At 42.7% G+C, this 21,197-nt stretch overlaps 1 protein-coding gene across 10 annotated transcripts in view; it reads left to right on the forward strand.

Moving 5' to 3' along the window:
• The window catches only part of LOC125462394 (sodium bicarbonate cotransporter 3-like), a 155,639-nt gene that overhangs the window by 37,529 nt on the left and 96,913 nt on the right, over window positions 1-21,197 (forward strand). For all 10 annotated transcript variants that reach the window (XM_048552452.2, XM_048552459.2, XM_048552476.2 and 7 more), the window contains exon 2: window positions 17,712-17,793. In XM_048552452.2, the coding sequence (XP_048408409.1) occupies window positions 17,712-17,793 (82 nt within the window). The remainder of the gene's footprint in view (window positions 1-17,711; window positions 17,794-21,197) is intronic.

Raw genomic sequence — 21,197 nt, forward strand, 5'->3', positions numbered from 1 at the left:
AGTAATTTCTAGTTGAAGGAAACTTTTAGGGTTTTTGTTTTCTTGTAAGTAAGTTGCAAGATGCATATTTTGCTGAATTTATCGATACATTTTATTTTGTAACGGAAATGAGAAGTATAGTTTATCCTCTTTGCTTGTACCAAGCAGCTCCCATATACAAAACCATGCATTTATAATCACAATCTCTATAATATCAGTCATGATGCAGTTGTTAGCCCTCTTGGGTTTTGTGTTCAAATCCTATTCTAGTACTTGAGCGCAGAAGTCCAGGTTGACACTGTCTACTGCAGCAGTGGGAGAATGGGAGATGTTGTCTTTCAGATGATGTGTTAAATTTCAGTGTTTTTACCTCCACCTCTCAGATGGATGCAAAGATCCTGATGCCACTTTAAAGGAGACTTAGCTCGTGTCTTTGTTGATTATATAAACTTTATCAATCAACAGAAAATAAGATTACCTGGTCCCACTGCTGTTTGTGGGGATCTTGCTTTTAGCATATTAGCTGCTGCATTTCTTATAAGAAAGTTGACTACACTTAAAAGCAGTTATTTGGAGCATTTTGCAGAATTTGAACATTGCTTAAACGCTGATAAAATGTGTCCTTTGTTTTCAGCTTGCACTCATCGGAACAATTCACAAGAATATTAATTCAAGGGGAAAACTAGTGTTAACTCTGGATTACCTTCAGATTACCCTAAAAGTGTAAATTATTCCAAAAAATTATACAGCTGAAGTTAATGTTTCATGCAGCAACAAGCGTATACCTGGATGCTGCCATCTAGGCAAAAGACTCTCAGCCTATCACATAAGTAATGTGTGAATTTTAGTAGTAATGTAATGCCAGCTCTGGTGACCATCTATACCAGACAGACTCTTTCTTTTTGGCTTTTCACAAACAAGGTTCTGACCATACCTAACCAGCATGTGTTTGCAAAACCATGTCCAGTATTAAATGTGATTCTGCAATGGGATGACATTTGCTGGATAATCCTGAGCATGCAAAGAATTATGCTGACAGTAAGCCTTGCAGTGTGCGCACTTGTGTGTATTGGAAGCTGTATTTATTAAGACACAGGATCCTGCTGTTTTTCAGGGTTTCAGCTCAGGAAAGCAGTTGACAACCATTTGGAAATTCACTTTTCAGGGCAGTGCCCTGACCAGTTAGAATCAATTTACCTGATTTAACATCTACTGCCTGGCAATTAAATTGAACACCATTAATGGGTGCATTGCATTCTTCAATGAAATGTCTCCACTAAAGTCAGAGTTCACTTGCCAACCAATAGACACTCACCTTTTCATGCAGTATAAATGGATTTCTCCATGAATTGCCCTGAGGAGTGCAAGACACTAAACATTTTTTTTCTCAGCACCCCTTAATAATATTTTATTGGCTATAAATGTGAAGAGCTGGTAGCTGTGGAAGATCCTGTATAACAGCTTTTCTTTTAAAAGCTTCTGAAATGTGTTTGCATGCTGCATTAATCATTTAACCATTTACTACTGGGTTTTGATGTCATGCATTTGATACTGTTTCCCTATCTTTTCATTTTGAAGGGTGGACAAAACCACGAAAATACCAGACTTTAACGTATATTAAAACATTTTGTAAGTTGAGTTGATGGAAGCAAAGTGCACAAATTTAAAATTGTGTTAATTGTGTATCCCTTGGCTTGGAAACAAAACAGTAGACAAGGATCTTAAAGATGTCTTTGATGTTCTGTTTCACTGTTGTGTGGAAGTGCAAATGAGCTAACAGTAGATGAATGGCTTTTGCAGAGCTTCTCTGGCAAATCAAATTCTTGATGTCAAGGATAATTTTGAGGTGACCCCTCAGAACTCTGCATGCATTGACAAATGTTCTCTTTGATCATAGAATCCCTACAGTGTGGAAACAGGCCCTTCGGCCCAACTAGTCTACACTGGCCCTCGGAGCACCCACCCAGACCTATCTCCCTATAAGGCCCCTAATCTAGGCATCCCTGAACACTACAGGTGATTTTAGCGTGGCCAATCCACCTAGTCTACGCACCTTTGGACTGTGGCAGGAAACTGGAGCACCCGGAGAAAACCCACGCGGACACAGGAAGAATGTGCAAACTCTGCACAGACTGTCGCCTGAGGCTGGAATCGGACCCGGGTCCCTGGCACAGTGAGGCAGCAGTGCTAACCACCAAGCTACCAACCTTCCACGTCAGACAGATGTTCACCTGCACATCTGCTCCTGATGTGGCCTCTTCTACATTGGTGAAATCAACTGGGGACTTGGGGCTTGCTTTTGTAGAGCACCTGTGCTCTGCTCATGACAAATGACAACACCTTTCAGTCGCAAACCACTTCAACTCCCCACTTCCTTGACCTGCCTGTCTTCTCTCCCACCTATCTGCCCCTCCCATCTCACTGACCAATCCCCACAAATGCCTAACTGCACTCACCTATCACCATCCTCCTCCCTTCCCCTGCCCCACCCTTCCTCTATTTATTTCAGTGCTCCCTTTCCCCCTCCCCCGTTTCTGAAGGTCAGTTTTCCTGCTCCTCTAATGCTACCTAGCCTGCTGTGTTCCTCCAGTTCCACAGTCTTATGTCTGACCCCAGCATCAGCAGTTCTTACTATCTCTGAGCATCCCCAGTATGTTGGATTACTGATACTTCATTGTACAGCTGTGTGATCTGATAGCAACAATGTCCACCTCCTGTGTACAGCTGCCTACTAGAAAAGGTATCCCTCTTTGAGGGCCAAACATTGTAGTCAGTGGTCTGTCAGTTTGTTAAATTCCTGACCATACAAGTATTGGTGGAATTGTCTCATGCTGAAAATGATTCCTAGATTTTGTGCAGTGTTCAGTTGTTGCTTTGCTTAACTATCTTGATGGGAAAGAATTTTGCTTCTCTTCACTATTGAGTAATAGCTAAGAAACAACAGCTCCCATTCTATATGATGCACAACATGATGGTTGCAAAGGCTTGAGAATGTTTGCAAGATTTGGGATGAACCTATTGCAATTTCACAGCCCCCAACATTCATTGTCGTTACTTAACATTTTTAGCTGCTGGTGCCTCATCTATGGCTTTTATTTTTGAAGGTGACTTGTATTGTACCTTTTAATGTCAATGATGTGGTGTAAATAGTCAATGGAATCCTTCTTTAAAATAAAAAAAACTTGTCTTTCCTCACTTCTAGGACATAATTTTTAAGCTTCCTGACAGTAGCATCTAAATTGTAGAGATGCTTTTTTTAAATTTGTTTTGTTTGTTTCTTTCCATGACTGAACTATTGTGTAACACTGGACTTCTTCAAATCCGCTTTAAAGCAGATGTGTGGTATGTGGAATAATGCAAATGTGATTCCCAATGGAAGTCTGTTTTTTGAGTAGACCTTTTACACGTTACAACTGTCAAGTATTTCTGTAACTCCAGATTTGCTTTCATCAGGATAAAGGTTTACCTAAAGTCAATTTTATTCAAAAGCTGACCTCTAGCTGATCCAGCAAATAGGCCATTGATTAAAGGCATCCTTTGCCTCTACCTTTCTGTTCTGTTTGCAAATTGAGCTAGCTTCATAACATTTGGTTGATTTCTCATCCTTGACTTAGTTTCACAGAGATCTATTCCATAATTCCCAGACCCTGCTGGAAAACAGTGGCATGTTTCTTTAGAGATAGTAGGAACTGCAGATGCTGGAGAATCGGAGATGACAATGGTGTAGAGCTGGATGAACATATCAGGCCCAGCAGCATCATGGAAGCAGGAAAGCTTTCTTGGTTGTGGATCCTATTAAGAATAAAAAACGGAATAGACCCTTTTGCGGGTCTGGGAGAGGGAGGCTCTGAGCTGGGGTAGGCTTGATTGTAGTGCCTGGAGATGCTGGCCCATTGCCCTGAGTGCGTGTTTCAGGAGTCGCAGGGAGAAACTCTTATAAAGGGCCTCAGTGTTCTGAATGTAGATATTGTCATGGTTGGAGACAAATTGGGAAGGCCTGAATGTAGACTGTAGTCCATTGGGGATGATCTGATTCAATGATGCTGCTTGGCCTGCGTGTTTCTTCAAAATTTGTGATAGATCTGTTCTCGAATTTAATAAAGTGATTTACTTCAGCCCAGTTGAGTTTGTTGTTTTTTTTCCCCCAAACTCTTCCCATTAAAGCTGGAAAATTTACTTTTAATATGTAAGTACAAATACTCAGACTGATCATATAACAAAATTCACATTGATACACCTCTTTTAAAGGCACCACTTTCCCAGTGTATGTTCTTATTGCACCAGAACCCTCAAAAATTGTACTGTGACTCATCTCCTCCTTTATAGACACTTAGAGGTATCCATGCCTCTGTTCATGCCAGCTTGCCGTTTAGTACCAGAGTGACCCCAGTATATGATTGGTGTTGCTGGCAATGTCTGCTATGTTTAGTAATAACCCCTCTTAGAGCTGAGAGTATGGGCTTTTCTCATGCCCTTTTTTTATAAACTGTAGATTTTCTTACTGCTGTTTGGTTTCTGTACTCTTGCTCTGTGTTGTTTGTTTCTCCTTTAGACATACTCATTCAAGTTGCCCTTTTTGCTGGGTAGTTTCTGCATACAGTTTCTTTCAGTGAATTGCTGCTGCAAGACCTGTTTTTCCACTCCAATGCTTTTTTGAGTCTGTATTGATGCTGATGCTTATGCTTAGCTGCAATTTTGTGAACTCTCATGCTTGAGTTTAGCTGTTGAGCCTCATTTTGGTGCAATTTCGAATGTGTTTTTTTTCTTTATCTCTTCTGGATTGCTTCACATCTTAAACCACACGCCAGACCATCTGTCTCAGTTAGCAACCTTCAAGTTGTCTCTGAATTTTCAGGATTGTGTTAACTTCACCAACATGCTGGTTTGTTAAATCTGAACCATTCAGCAAAACCAGTAGTTTTGGTGGAAAAAAAAAGTTCTGTAGGATTCCTCCTATCGCATCATAGGTTTTTGAACCCAACTCCTCAAAAGGCAGAAGAGAGAATGGTAAGAAGTTATTGGCAAAGGGCCAGAGTTTGTGGTGGTTGTTCCAAGTACTTAAGTTAGGAAAAGAAAATCACTGGGGATAATTCCTGTCTCCCTCTCTGATAATTAGGAACTTGGGCAACTATATCAGTTTCAGTTTTGTTAACTACAACAAAATAATGGAATCTCTTTGTGTTGGAGTTACAGCTGTCCATTTTCATTGTGCAGTCCCACGGAGGCAAAAGTTTCTGCCACTTTTTCTTCCAAATTGTAAGGGCTTGCGTAGCACGATATGCATTCAGACTTTACCACTACCTTGAGGGTGGCATGGTGGTTAGCACTGCTGCCTCAATGTCAGGAACCCAAGTTTGTTTCCAGCCCCTGGCCACAAGTCTGCGTGAAGTTTTCCCCATGTTTGTGCAGGTTTCTGCTGGTACTCTGGCTTCCTTCTGGAGTCCAAAGAAATGCCGGTTAGGTGGATTGGCCGTGCTAAATTGCCGTTTAGTGCCCAGGGATGTGCAGGTGGGAGAAGTTCGCCATGGGAAATTCAGGGTTAAGGGGGTGGTGTGGGTGGAATGCTGTTTAGGGGGGTCAGTGTAAATTGACAGGGCTGAATAGCCTGCTTCCACGCTGTAGGAATTCTATGATTCTACCTTGCTGCTTTCCATTTATTAATAATTTAAATCAAGGTATTTCTGAGGCTGCCTGTTTTTCTTAGTCTACACCCCCAGCTCAAAAGACTTCTGTGTTGGATACCAGTTCCTCACTGTTCCTTCAGAGTTGAGCACACAGCAAGTTACTGCTTTATTGTTCACCTCTTCCTTGAAGTGAATTCTTTTTTTCTACCTCCAACTGTACCTTTTTTAGTGCAGTGATGTATCATGATTTCTTTCCCTTTTTTTAATCCAAAATCCTTTTTTTGTTATTTTGGATCAGTGCAGAAACAATAGTTGAATGGCCTCCTTCTACACCATAACAATTTCCTGGTTATGTGAATTATTGACTCTGAAATATTAGGTCTCTGGATCACTGGTTAAATAACATTACCGCTATGCTACCATGCTCTGCAGTCTCCTGTTTTGTTTCCTGAACCATTTTCTGTTGTTGCAATAGATTCAACAAAGTTCTCCTGAATGACTTTTTTTTTTCCTTGAATTAAGTATTTGGCATATCTGCCACAAACTCTGGCTCCTGGCCATTAACTCTTTATCCTTGCCTCTGTTTCCTCCAGAAATGTACCTGCTTCATTGCATCTGTTGAAACCTTCGTGTCTTTGTCATAGAACCATATGGCACAGAAACAGACCCTTTGGTCCAACTAGACCATGCTGACAAAGAATCCCGAGCTGAACTGGTCCCATTTCCCTCTTTAAACCTTTTCCTAGTACCTGTCCAAATGTCTTAAACTTTACCCATATCTCCCACTTACTTTAGGCAGTTCACACCACATGTGAACCACCTCCTGTGAAAAGTTGGCCCTCTGGTCCATTTTAAATCTATCTTCTCTCACCTTAAAAATATGTCCCCTAGTTTTGAATTCCTTTTACCTTGGGGGGAAAAGACTGTTGCTATTGGTCTTATCTATGCCCCTCATGATTTTATAAACCTCCTAAGGTCACCCCACCACCTCTTATGCTGCAGTGAAAAAAATCCCAGCCTACCCAGTCTCCTCTTCTACTCAAGCCGAGAGTCTAGTGAGAATTAGGAATGAAAATAAAGCGGCACAAGTATAGAAATAGTTCCAAATTGAGTGGGACCATGTGACACAAAACTGGATCTGATGACTTCTATCCTAAGATTTGAAAGGGAAACTACATCATTAGTGGACTTATTGCCCTTGGTCTTCCAGAATTCCTAAAACAACTTGCAAAAGCCTGCCATGTAAGCAGTGAGGAAAACTTTTTAAAAAAAGGGAATTAAAGGCTAGTTATCCTGGCAGCAGCAGGGAGGAAATACTGTAATCTATTATTGGGGACGTTGGGTGCAATCTTCTTTTTCTGGTGCTGAGCTTAAACTTTATTGGCCCATTCTTTTTCCTACTGGCCACCCAACAGGTAAGGGTCAACTGATCAAAAATTCTAATGTTCGCTTTTGTGTGCTGAATCCTGCTCCATCATTGCACCAATATTTATTTTAATTTTGAGATAACAAGGTGTGGAGCTGAATGAACACAACAGGCCAAGCAGCATCTTGGGAGCACAAAAGCTGTCGTTTCGGGCTGAGACCCTTCATCAGAAAAGGGGGAGGGGGAGAGGGTTCTGAAATAAATAGGGAGAGGTGGGAGGTGGAGAGGAGACAGACAAGTTAAAGGGGCGGGGATGGAGTCAGTAGAGGTGAGTGCAGGTGGGGAGGTAGGGAGGGGCTGATGGAACCCTGCCCACCACCACCGCAACCCCGCCAACAGCCAACACTGACCTTGCTCCGTCCACAGTCAGCAGCTGCAGAGAAGACAGCCACACTGAGCCCTGCTGAGTTTTCACCATCCCCACCTCCCCCTGACTGAGGGCGAACAGTCAGTCCTCAGTAAGAGGCTCACATTTGTCCCCCTCCACCCACACATTAACGAATACTAGTCACGTTCAGACATCGAGCAGGTTTTCCACCGCCTCTGCCTCCATACTTACTTCTCTAACCGTGAGCCTAACCCTCCCTCTATTGACCTCTTCACCTGCCTCCAACACAAGTCCTCCTCCTGGACACAGCCCCAGGGCCTCCTACCCTCCCTCAACCTCTTCATCTCCAACTGCCGTCGAGACATCAATCGCCTCAACCTCTCCACCATTATCACCTGCAGAACGTGCAGCCCTCTGCTCCAATCCTGAACTCACCATAAAACCCACGGACACGGGAGGCGCAGTTGTAGTATGGCGCACTGACCTCCACAATGCTGAGGTCAGATGCCAACTCTCCCACATCACTTCCGACTGCTACCTGGATCATGACCCCACCCCTGAGCATCAAACCACCATCTCCCAAACCATCCACAACCTCATCACCTCAAGTGTCCTCCCACCCACAGCCTCCAACCCCACTGTTCCCCAACCCTGCACTGTCTTCTGTGTCCTTTCCAAAATCCACAAACCTGCCTGCCCTGGTCGACCCATTGTCTCCACCTGCTCCTGACCCACCGAACTCAGCTCCACCATTCTGGACTCCGCTTCCTCCCCCTTGGTCCAGGAACTCCGTACCTACATCAGTGATATTACCCACTCTCTCCTCCACCTCCAGAACTTCCAATTCACTTGTCCCCAACACCACATTTTCACCATGGACATCCAGTCCCTATACATCTGCATTCCCCATGCAGATAGCCTGAAGACCCTCCGCTGCTTCCTGCCCTGCAGGCCCGACCAGTCCCCCTCCACCGACACCCTCATCCACCTAGCCGAACTCATCCTCACCCTCGACAACTTCTCTTTCAATTCCTCCCATTTTCTACAGACAAAGGGGGTGGCCATGGGTACCTGCATGGGCCCAAGCTATGCCTGCCTTTTTGTAGGTTACATGGAACAATCCCTCTTCCGTACGCACACTAGCCCTAAACCCCACCTCTTCCTCCGTTACATTGGTGACTGCATCGGCGCTGCCTCGTGCTCCCACAAGGAGCTCAAACAGCTCATCCACTTCACCAACACCTTCCACCCCAACCTGAAGTTCACCTGGACCATCTCCTCCAACACATCCCTTACCTTCCTGGACCCCTCTGTCTCCATCTCAGGCAACCAGCTAGAAACCAATATCCATTTCAAGCCCACCAACTCCCACAGCTACCTAGAATACACTTACTCCCACCCAATTTCCTGCAAAAATTCCATCCCCTATTCCCAATTCCTTCGCCTCCACCGCATCAGCTCCCAGGATGAGGCTTTCCACTCCACGTACATCCCAGATGTTCTCGTCCTTCAAGGACCGCAACTCTTCCCCCCCCCCCCCCCCCCCCCCCCGCCCCCGCCCACCCCGCAGTGGTCGAGAACGCCCTCGACCATGTTTCCTGCAACTCATCCCTCACACCCCGTCCCTGCAATAATGGCCAAAAGAGAATCCCCCCTCATCCTCGCGTACTATCCCACCAACCTCCGGATCCAACGCATCATCCCCCGACACTTCTGCCATCTGCAATCCGACCCCACCACCAAAGACATTTTTCCACCCCCACCCTTGACCCCTTTCTGGTGGGGACCACTCACTCTGTCACTCCCTTGTCAGCTTCACGCTCTCCTCGAACCCCTCCAACCCCACAACACCCGGCACTTACCCCTGCAACCGCAGGAAGTGCTACACTTGTCCCCGTACCTCCTCCCTCATCCCTATCCCAGGCCCCAAGAAGACTTTCCACATCAAGCAGATGTTCACCTGCCCATCTGCCAGTGTGGTATACTGCATCCGCTGTACTCATTGTGGCCTCCTCTACGTTAGGGAAATTAAGCGGAGGTTTGGAGAACGCTTTGCAGAACACTTGCGCTTGGTCCACAATAAACAACTGCACCTCCCAGTTGCAAACCATTTCAACTCCCCCTCCTATTCCTCAGACGACATGTCCATCATGGGCCTCCTGCAGTGCCACAACGATGCCACCTGAAGGTTGCAGGAACAGCAACTCATTCCACTTGGGAACACTGCCGCCCAATAGTGTCAATGTGGATTTCCCCAACTTCAAAATCTCCCCTCCCTTCACTGCATCCCAAAACCAGCCCAGCTCGTCCCCTTCTCCCTAAACTGTTCTTCCTCTCTCTATCCCCTCCTCCCACCTCAAGCCACATCCCCATTTCCTACCTAATAACCTTGTCCCACCCCCTTGACCTGTCCATCCTCCCTGGACTGACCTATCTCCTACCTACCTCCCCACCTACACGCCCCTTTTACTGGGTCCACCCATGCCTCTTTGACCTTTGTCTGTCTCCTCTCCACCTATCTTCTCCTCTATCCATCTTTAGTCTGCCTCCCCATCTCTCCCCTATTTATTTCAGAATCCCCTCTCCATCCCCCTTTTCTGATGAAGGGCCTAGGCCGAAAATATCAGCTTTTGTGCTCCTAACATGCTGCTGGGCCTGCTGTGTTCATCCAGCTCCACGCTTTGTTATCTCGGATTCTCCAGCATCTGTAGTTCCCATTATCTCTGATTCAATTTATTTCAACTTCTTTTGGCTATTGACTTCGCAATCACTTGGTCTTCTCTGTTTAAGTTTCTAAACTTGTGCTACAGTGCATTCCCTTCTCTCTTTCTAAACTGTGTTTCAAACCACATCATTATGAAATATGTTTAGAATTGAACTTATTATGCATGCGCCCATTCTGGTGACATTGTTCTTGCTTTGCCTACACCCAGCACAATGGAATTCTTAGTGATGAATCTCTGCTTCTTCACTTTGCAGTTCTTATAATTTTGTCTGCTGATCTCTTTGGTCAAGTTTTTGGTGAATGCCCAATGCTTACCTTTTTTTTAAAACCAGACATCCATTTCTCCTATACCTCTGGACCATGTTCAGGTGTATTGCTAATAAAATAGAGAATTTTATTTTAGATGTACTTTGACAAAATCCACATACTATACTACTATGTAACGAAAGAAACATCGTTCACAAGATTATTTTATCACAGGGCGTATTCTCTGAAGGTGTCTTGAGATTGGCAGGGGGAGAAATTTGTGGTTGGTATTTTAGATTCAGTTGCTATGCAATATAAACCCTTGTCCTCCCTCATAACCTTTGTACTGGTTGGGAGAGCAGTTTGCTTGGTTGCTGTTGCATCTATTCCTAATCAAGACGACGTTCACTCAGCCGCTGAAGAAATTTAAGAACATGCAGTCTACGCATTATTTCTTGATGCCACCAAAATGCCAAGTACTAAATTTTTTTCATTAATATGTTCCATGCTTCTACAAATTTTATAATAATCATATGGAATTTACTTTGTAATCTGCATAGATTGTCTAATCAGCCAGTTTGTTCTTTGTCCAAAAATTGTTGATGTATCCTTGACAAAAGCCTAATCTATTAAAGTACACCGAGTTCTTGTTCATGTATGTTCAGGCCTATTTCAAATTAGAAACGATATTTTAAACATTTTTTGTTATGAATGAGAAGGTGGATTGACGTTTTGCCTACCATAAATATTGTGGGTTATGTAAATTTATATCAAATTGGTATTATTTGATTAAATCTTTGCAGCTGTAACTTTTGTATATTAAACTGTCCCAAAAAGAGGCAAAACTGAAAATGTTGTCAGACACTTGACTTTGGTTATTTAAATGCTTAACATAAATTCAGCTGGAGGGTATTACTTTTAGGAACCATTTCTTCTCATATGAGATGCATGATTGGAATAATATAAGGTATTGAAGCTTTCAAATTGACTAATGAATTACCATGACCTTTTTTCTTGTGAATTCCAGTCAATGTTTATGAAATAATCATACATGCCAGATTAACAGTTGTGTAATTTTAGACAGATCACTTAAGGATACAATTTTTCATTTTATGCTGATGCATTGGTTCAAGAAAATCAGAGTTGCCAACAAAGCTGATAGCTCTATAGTCTGGTATGGTGTGATAATGTCTGGGTCACTTTTAAATTGGATTTGTTATTTCAGCAACATTGCAACTGATTTTATCATATTCAGTCTTAAATGTACGTATTCGTGACTTTAAAAGGGAGCTTGCATTTCAAAGCAAAAGTTGGTATAATATCACTAATTTTACAATTATCAGGTTATTTGTGGTCTTAAAGTGCTGATTTATGCCTGGCATCATCATTGTAATAAATTGCTGGAAAGAAGGTGAAATTGTCCCTTGAAGCTGATTTTAGAAGGATTACTGCCAAGGTTGGAACCAAAGCCGCAAAAGCTGTTCTCTGATCCACACTGCTGTGAAATCAAGCTGGTCAAACTTGTGACAGGAAAAAATAAACAATGCACCATTTTTTTCTTTTTTAAAGAAAAAGCTCATTCCTCCATTTCCTTGCATCTGCCCTGTCTGTTCCTCCCCATCATTTAGTCTCCCTAAACCTGTTTTGATTTACTACCTATCTCCCTGCCAAGACACTTTAACTATTTGTCTGTTTGACCAGGTTTTTCTTCATTTTCCTGAAAATCTTGTAATTTGGGTTCAAATTGTGTTCCATGAAAATTTTAGTCCATAAAATATGCCACATAATAGTTTGCTTATTCCAGTGTGCAGATGGAATAATGTAAAATTCTACATGAGCATTATGCTTATTGAAAACTGCCTATATAGATAACCTTCTGCATAACCCAGCATTTTTAAAGTTATCTGGGATAAATGAATTTAAAACCTTCAACTATGGTTGCCAACACTTTTGGCAAATAGATAAAAGAAAATGCTAGAATAGCTATTTTTCTATGAAGAGAGCATTTAGGAGCAAGTTACCCTCTTAACAACCAAAGCATTGGGCAGCGTGAAAGCTCTTCAAAAGTGAATGGTTTTGACAGTTGAGGTCAAACTATTTTTGGTTTTCCTCAAGGAGAGTTTAGAAACATACACACCCAGTTGAAGAAACATCTAAATATAGAGGCAAATGAACTGACAATGATTTAGTGTATGACATTTATTGGCTCTGAAATTGAAAGACTTTCAGGGTCATGAGCTTCTGTGAAGCTTTTGAAACTGAGGAACCTAGCTTTGCGAGGACAAATGGTGACACATTAATGCAAACAATCTTGTGCAAATTAGTTGACTTTTTTTTTGAAAATCTGCACTTATACGAGCATTCTTCTTGTCTATGAGGCATTTTCTACGTATGTTAGACAAGCTATGAATAACTCTTTCAATGCTTAAAATGCAACAATTTAAAATTGTCTGGTTAAATACTGGGTATGGAAGAAAGTTTCCTTTGCCAAAGTCTGACCTCCCAAATTGTGTATACAACAGGACAAATCTGAAGAAACAATCCATGACAAATGAATCATGCAGAAATTGCAAGCCTGATTAAAGACAAAAATTACTTGAATTTAGAATTTACCTATTTAAACTTGATCCAGTACTTTAGATGTTAACTTTACATCATTCTAAGAGCAGATATTTGATCATGGTGTCGCTTTGACAGTTTAAGTGATACTATTAAACAAATAAAAGAATATAGATACTTTGAATAACGCAGAACTTATTTTGGTCTCCAGAACCTTTTTATTGGTTCCCTAAAAGAAACAATAATTGAATGGACAGCATTCATAACTTCCTGCTGTTTTTGGCCACTGTTTAAAATCGGCTGCTTGTAAACTGTTGATATTTGTGAGATTGCTCATTTCCACCCTTCTCTCAACTGCTGAATCCCTCATCCATGCCTCACTTAACTGCCCGCTTGACCATTCAAATTCTCTACTAACTGGGCTATTCACTTTCATGGTTAGCCTAACAATGCGTCAGGTTTAAAATTCTTTAAGCTTTCTCTATGCCCTTTCCCTTCCTTTTATATCTGTAACTTCATCCAATACTGTAATCCTTCTGAAATCCCTCCTTTCCTCCATGTGCCTAAATTTAATTACTCCATGATTGGATGTACTCTTAGCTATCTTGGCCGTAAAAGTTGGAAATTGCCTTACTGAACTTCTTTGCTACGCTACATTTTCTGTCATCCTTTTACGGCGATCCCTCAACATTGCCTGTTGTGTCCAACCTTCTCTCATCTATCTTAATATCTCGTGGCTTGGAGTCAAAAATGTTTATTTATGACACTCCTGTTAAACGCCGTAAAATGTTTCAGTATTCTGTAGGTGTGGTGTAAATAAATTGCTGATATAAAATAGGCAAGAGGATAAGTCATTAATTTTGATGTTGGGATGAGTAAGACATATAACCTCAACCTCCTGTTTAATCAGATATTGTAGTCTAAGTGAAGAACATCTTTGGCAGGTATCTTTGCAACTAATATTCTACAGATCTAACAAATTTGTAGTATGATACTGTGAACCCAACTAGTTTGCTTTTGCTACTTCAGGCAAGGGACCTTCTGACCCTGTATGCTCTAGCCTAACTGAGTCACGATTCTTGTTTTCCAAACAAATGAAGAGGAGCTCCTAATGAATATTGCTTTAGATCCAAGAAAGAATGCATTTCATTACAGGGTTATAGTGCATAAAATGATTGTCCTCCATGTCCACGCCAGCTTCCTAAAAGAGCAGCTTGTTTGGACTTGATGGCTTATTGGTGTAATCCAGAGCCCTAGGCCAGTGTTATGGAGACTTTGTATTTGAATTCCACCATGGAAAATGGGTAAAATTTGAATTCAAAAATGTAATCTGGAATTACAAGGTAGCCTGAGGGTAGCCATGTAACTACTGTTGATTTGTTGTAAGCACCCATCTGGCTTGCTAATATAACAAAGTGTGGAGCTGGATGAACACAGCAGGCCAAGCAGCATCTCGGGAGCACAAGAGCTGACGTTTCGGGCCTAGACGCTGCTTCAGAGAGGGAACTGGAATAAATAGGGAGAGAGGGGGAGGCGGACCGAAGATGGAGAGAAAACAAGATAGGTGGGGAGGGGATAGGTCTGTCCAGGGAAGATGCACTGGGGAGAGGGGATGAGCTGAGCTGGTTTTGGGATGCAGTAGAGGAAGGGGAGACTTTGAAGCTTGTGAAGTCCACGATGATACCATTGGGCTGCAGGGTTCGCAAGCAGAATAAGAGTTGCTGTTCCTACAACCTTTGGGTGGCATCATTGTGGCAGTGCAGGAGGCCCATGATGGACATGTCATCTGATGAATGGGAGGGGGAGTTGAAATGGTTCGCGACTGGGAGCCTCCGCTTGGTTTCCCCAATGTAGAGGAAGCCATACCGGGTGCAATGGATACAGTATACCACATTGGCAGATGTGCAGGTGAACATCTATATGATATGGAAGGTCATCCTGTGGCCTGGAATAGGGTTGAGGGAGGTGGTGTGGGGGCAAGTGTAGCACTTTCTGCGGTTGCAGGGGAAAGTGCCGGGTGTGGAGGGGAGTGTGGAACGGACAAGGGAGTTGCGGAGAGAGTGGTCTCTCTGGAAGGCAGACAAGGGTGGGGATGGAAGAATGTCTTGGGTGGTGTGGTCGGATTGTAGATGGCGGAAGTGTGGGAGGATGATACGTTGTATCCGGAGGTTGGTGGGGTGGTATGTGAGGACAAGGGGGATCCTCTGGGGGGCGGTTGTGGCGGGGGCGGGGTGTGAGGGATGTGTTGCAGGAGACGCAGTTTAGGGCGTTCTCGACCACTGCGGGGGGAAAGTTGCGGTCCATGAAGAATGTGGACATCTGGGATGAGCGGGAGTGGAATGTCTTATCGTGGGGGCCGAGGCGGAGGAATTGGGAATAGGGGATGGAATTTTTGCAGGAGGGTGGGTGGGTGGCGGTGTATTCTAGGTAGCTTTGGAAGTCAGTGGGCTTGAAATGGACATCAGTTTCTAGCTGGTTACCTGAGATGGAGACTGAGAGGTCCAGGAAGGTGAGGGATGTGTTGGAGATGGCCCAGGTGAACTTGAGGTTGGGGTGGAAGGTGTTGGTAAAGTGGATGAACTGTTCTTGCTCCTCTGGGGAGCAAGAGGCGGCGCCGATGCAGTCACCAATGTAACGGAGGAAGAGGTGGGGTTTGGGGCCTGTGTAGTTGCGGAAGAGGGACTGTTCCACGTAACCTACAAAAAGGCAGGCATAGCTGGGGCCCATGCGGGTAGCCACGGCCACCCCTTTGGTCTGTAGGAAGTGGGAAGTTGTTGAGGGTGAGGACGAGTTTGGCTAGGTGGATGAGGGTGTCGGTGGAGGGGGATTGGTCGGGCCTGTGGGACAGGAGGAAGCGGAGGGCCTTGAGGCCGTCTGCGTGAGGCATACAGGTGTGTAGGGACTGGATGTCCATGGTGAAGATGAGGTGTTGGGGTCCAGGGAATTGGAAGTCCTGGAGGAGGTGGAGGGCGTGGGTGGTGTCACGGACGTAGGAGGGGAGTTCCTGGACCAAATGGGAGAAAATGGAGTCCAGATAGGTGGAGATGAGTTCGGTGGGACAGGAACAGGCTGAGACAATGGGTCGACCAGGGCAGGCAGGTTTGTGGATTTTGGGAAGGAGATAGAAACGGGCCATGCGGGGTTAGGGAACAGTGAGGTTGGAGTCTGTGGGTGGGAGGTCCCCTGAGGTGATGAGGTCATGGATGGTGTTGGAGATGATGGTTTGGTGCTTGGGGATGGGGTCATGATCAAGTGGGCGGTAGGAGGAGGTGCCGGAGAGTTGGTGTTTGGCCTCTGCGATGTAGAGGTCAGTGCGCCATACTACCACTGCGCCACCCTTGTCTGCGGGTTTGATGGTGAGGTTGGGGTTGGAGCGGAGGGCTGCCCGTTCTGCGGGAGAGAGGTTGGAGTGGGTGAGAGGGGTGAAGAGGTTGAGGCGGTGATGTCTCGACGGCAGTTGGAGATGAAGAGGTCAAGGGAGGGTAGGAGGCCTGGGGGTGGTGTCCAGGAGGAGGACTGTGTTGGAGGCGGGTGAAGGGGTCAGTGGAGGGAGGGTTAGGCTCCCGGTTAAAGAAGTAAGTGTGGAGGTGAAGGCGGCGGAAAAACTGCTCGATGTCAAAATGTGACTGGTATTCGTTGATGTGTGGCTGGAGGGGGACAAAGGTGAGCCCCTTGCTTAGGACTGACCGTTCGTCCTCAGTCAGTGGGAGGTCTGCGGGGATGGTGAAGATGCGGCAGGGCTCAGTGTGGCTGTTTACTCTGGGGTTACTGGCTGTGGAGGTTGTGGGCGGGGTTCTGTTGGCGCTAATGTTTATTTTAGGCAGGAAATCTGCTGTTCTTAACTGGCCTGGCCTACATGTGACTCGAGGTTTGCAGCTCAAATTGGCCTCAGGAACCTAACTCTGGCTTTAAAATTGATTTTGATGGGGAAAAAGTGCTTCAATTAAAGCCTTCACTCAAAGTTGTAATTTTAAGAATGCAACCCTGATTTTCTGAGATGACCTTGTATATCCAAAAAAGTGCTTCTATGTTGACCCCTGTGGAGCTTTACTTGTGTCTGTTTCTCTAGCTCAAAAAATTCATTGCTTCCTACTTTGTTAAATGTAAAATTTGAGTTCAAAATTTTTCTTATATCTGGAGCATCTTGAGACAGCTCATTAATCTTCAGTTTTGTGCAGAGTGCGAATATTGTATTTTGAAAAATAAAGCTGGAATTGCACAGCAGATCCAGCAGCATCTGTGACGAGAGACGGGTTAACGTTAAAGATTATTGACATTTTATCTGAGCTATACAAAAGGTAGATGTAACAAGTTTGAAGCAAGTGTAGAAGCATGGGTGGGAGTGTGGGGAAGCGAGTGCTTGTGATACAGTAGAAGACAGGAGAGATTAAATGACGATGAAGGAATGATAGTGCCGGAAAAAAAAGTAAGTAAATAAGCAAAGGCTATGCTAACAGGATGTAAATATGAAGCCAAATCCTAAACTTCAGTTGGCACCCAAAAGCAAACAAAATAATAATAACAGAGATTATGATCTGATATTATTGGTCTCAATTTTGCCTGAAATGTTGTGAAGTGTGAAATTGAAAGATTGTGCTATCTCTTGAGCTTTAGCCTGTAAAGGAAACAGTGCAAGTGAGGCAATTTCTTGGACTTCATGGATTGGGTGCTGATGACTTGTTGCAGTTGGCACACTCTTAGATTAGTGTTTATCTACGAGTACATTAAGTACTGTTACCAATATTCACAACATTGCATTTTGAAGTTATTTCAGAATTGTTAAAAAAAATCTAATTTCTAATTATGTTGCATTTCTCTTTGTAGCGACATGATGAAGAAGCTATTGTGGATTTGGGCAAAACAAGCACAATTGTCAATACAAACTTTGAGAAAGAAGAACTAGAGAGTAAGTTGGCCAAAAACGTTATCTTTCAAAATTTATTCTCTATTTTGAAGCTCACATTTCAATTGTAATTTCAAGATGACTGTTTACAATTTACAATTTTGATCTTTTCAACACATGGAAGCCTGTTTAATGGCTAAAAGTTCTGGATCTTGCAGTTGCTTCACTTTTGGGGAAAAATTCTAAATTATATTCCAGATGTGAACATTCATTGGAGATTTGCTAACTAATCTAATACGTTGTTTTGATGTAAGATGTTCTTCACATGGCATTATTTGCTTCTGTTTTTGTGGATTTAGATATCTACTAGCTTCAATATAAATGTGAGCAGTGAGAATATGGATAATAACAATCTGTTGATCTGAATAACTGAAGTGCCAAACAACAAAACGTATCTACAACAGTATGTGCAATATATTAAGCAGAAATGTTGCAGTTTTTCTTTTTTGCCTTCATGCTCTTTTTTTGCTTTCTCAATTTTCAGTCAATTCAGGATTAGCACACCACAAAATTGTTCTTTTCGGGATTAGTCACTTCCTTTGCAACTAAAGTTGCTATTGTGCACTAAAGTTTACTTTTTATCTAAAATACAGCAGGTGCACACACCCAACTTCTTTTTTCAAAAGCATACTTATTCCTACAATTGTGTAACTGTTTTTGGTGAGGGAAAATAATGGATTCATAGTTGTCATCTTGTGACTTGGTGTCTCGGTCTTTCATGTCAATGGCAGGTGATATCTACGTTACTCCTCCTTTTATACGTACATTTCTGAAACTGGCAGAATTGTGAATCCATAAAAATAGAAGTAGCAAATTATGCTCTGTGGCAGTGTTTCCCAAATGTTTACCCATTTTGACTCACGAAAATTGCTGGTACTCCTGATTTGAGAATGGCGTGTTGGAAAGGGGTTGGGGTTTTTGTGAAAGCAAGGGTCATTTTTTTAGTGCAGGAGCATAGCTGTTATAACTCGAGTTTCACAGTGTACACTGCTATTTTGCATTCAGCACCTCGTATTGCCATACCGTTTTGAATTCTGTTATTTTGGATGTAGCATACAAACTAGTAACGTCAAAAACTAAATTCTTAGGACAGCTGCCTGTTGCAGTTTGAGTGTGAAGAATTTTGAAAACTTGTGTTTTTTTTATTCCTATTGTGTTGAGTTGTCTCAAGCACAATTTCTAAAACATATTAAATGTGTACTTTTTAATAAAATTTGCAAGAGAGATATTACAAAAATATTTTGTCTTGATTATTACAATTTGCAAGCAAATTCAGCATGCCCCAAGAATACATGTTCCACACATTTGATTTTAACTGTCTTAATATTTACAAACTGCATTTCATATTCGGTAGGAAGCCCAAGGGTGAAATATTTCACATTGGAAATTACAGTGAATGTAATAGATATAAAGTTTATGACATGCTTCATTCTGAGATTCTTTGTGAAGCAAACAGCCTGAAGGGTACAATAGTAGCTTCTGGCCCTTCGGTTTGCTATAGCTGCAAGGCCCTAGGCGACAACCTTTCCCTATTGTGCTGTTGGGCAGCTGCCACTGCTTTAGTTTGACCCTCAGCATGTAGTTCTGGACCTTGGAATGTGCCAGTCTGCAACACTTGGTCAAGGACAAAAACTTGTACAGAAAGATATACGGGGAGGCAGTTGCCTAGTGGTGTATTATTAGGCTATTAATCCAGATAACATTCTAAGGATCTGATTCAAATCCCACCACGCAAGATGGAATTTAAATTCAACAAAAATCTGGAATTAAGAGTCCAATAATGATCATTATACTGTTGTTGACTGTTTCAAAGACCTATCTGGTTCACTAATGTCTCTTGACGCCCTTTATTTGTCTTTTTACGGTAGGACCCAGGAAATCAATGAATGCTCAGGAGCCAGGGTCATGACCCTTGTTTAAATCTCTGCCCAGATACTTACTGTTGATCTGCTCTCTGATTTTGCTGTATATTGTAAATCACTTAGGATGCTTCATCCAGTCTGTTTCTTGTATTGGTCATGTCAATTTCATGAAAATTCATCTCAACAGTATAGTTGATTTTTGACTGGCACTTCGCAACAGCTCTTGAACTTATTCATTCATTACAATATTATGTGGTGTGAGTGTTAGAATTTCGTTTGCTTTCTGAAGTTATCTCCTGTAGTTTTGCCATTGTTGGGAGTAGCACGTAACCATATCTAGGATGACAGAAAATATTTATGGTTAATCAATGCTGTTTAAAATGGATAATTTGAAAATGCTAATTTTTCTCCTGGAACCTGGGGGGAAACAGTGACATTTTGATGAACATGTCTGCATTTCAGGATGCTGTAGCCATATGTCGGTGGCACTACAGACCATGTAGTGCATAGCAGATAATTTAGATTAACAGGTATTAGTCAGAAAACTTCTAATTCTCCTGACTTTCTTTTTCCCCCTCATTTACTGCTGTCAAAATAGAAAGCACTGAAGAAACTTAGCGCACATGGCAGCATCTATGGAGAGAAAAACAATTCATGTTTTGAGACCGACTATGACCCTGCCAAAAAAGCCTCATTGGACTTAAAGCATTAACTCTTGTCTTTCTCTCCACAGATGCTTTTAGACCTGCTGAATTTCTCTGAAACTTCCTATTTTCATTTTTTGATTTCCAGAATTCACAGTATTTTGTTTTCATTTTGTGTACTAATCATAGCTTATGGTTGTTGTTCACTTCTCTTTTTTTGTTTATAGGGTCTTTAAACTTTGCCCTATGTTAAAGTTCCTGGGAGTTGGGCAATTATAACTCTGCAGACTAGTGCTGCTTGCTTCCATGTGACTCAAGTAGTATTTTAACATGTACCTTGGTCCCCATTTCCACTCTCCAGTCTCTTCCATCCTTAACTACTTTTAGCCAGAATCGTTCTTTGATCATGCAAAAACTTTAGTGCTTAAGGTTCTTTTTTAGTTGTATAACTGTACAGGTTCAGGAGCAGAGTTTCCATCTTTACTGGGGAATCTTAGCTCTGTCTTTTCATTTTGAAAAAATTTCTGATCCTGCAGTGAAGTTCATTTAGGTGGGCATGTGGTGAAAATTTAGATTCAAAACAGCAAATGTTCAAGCACTTCAGCAGGTCAGGCAACATGTGGAGAAACTCAAGTAATGTTTTAAGTCTAATCTTTTTTTTCTTTAGAATTGAAGAGCTATAAAGAAGTCATACCGGACTTGAAATTTTAACTTTGTTTCTCTCTCCACAGATGCTGCCAAACCTGCTGAGTTTCTCCAGCGTTCTCTGCCTTTGCTTCAGGTTTCTAGCATCTGCAGTCGTCTAGATTTTTATTATCCTTCTGATAGCGTGCCACGTGGCTTGGAATTTTTTTTTACCAAATTTGCCTTCTAGTGTGAATCTTGAGATTTAATAAGCATT

The sequence above is a fragment of the Stegostoma tigrinum genome, chromosome 2, assembly GCF_030684315.1.
Source record: "Stegostoma tigrinum isolate sSteTig4 chromosome 2, sSteTig4.hap1, whole genome shotgun sequence".
Lineage (NCBI taxonomy): Eukaryota > Metazoa > Chordata > Chondrichthyes > Orectolobiformes > Stegostomatidae > Stegostoma > Stegostoma tigrinum.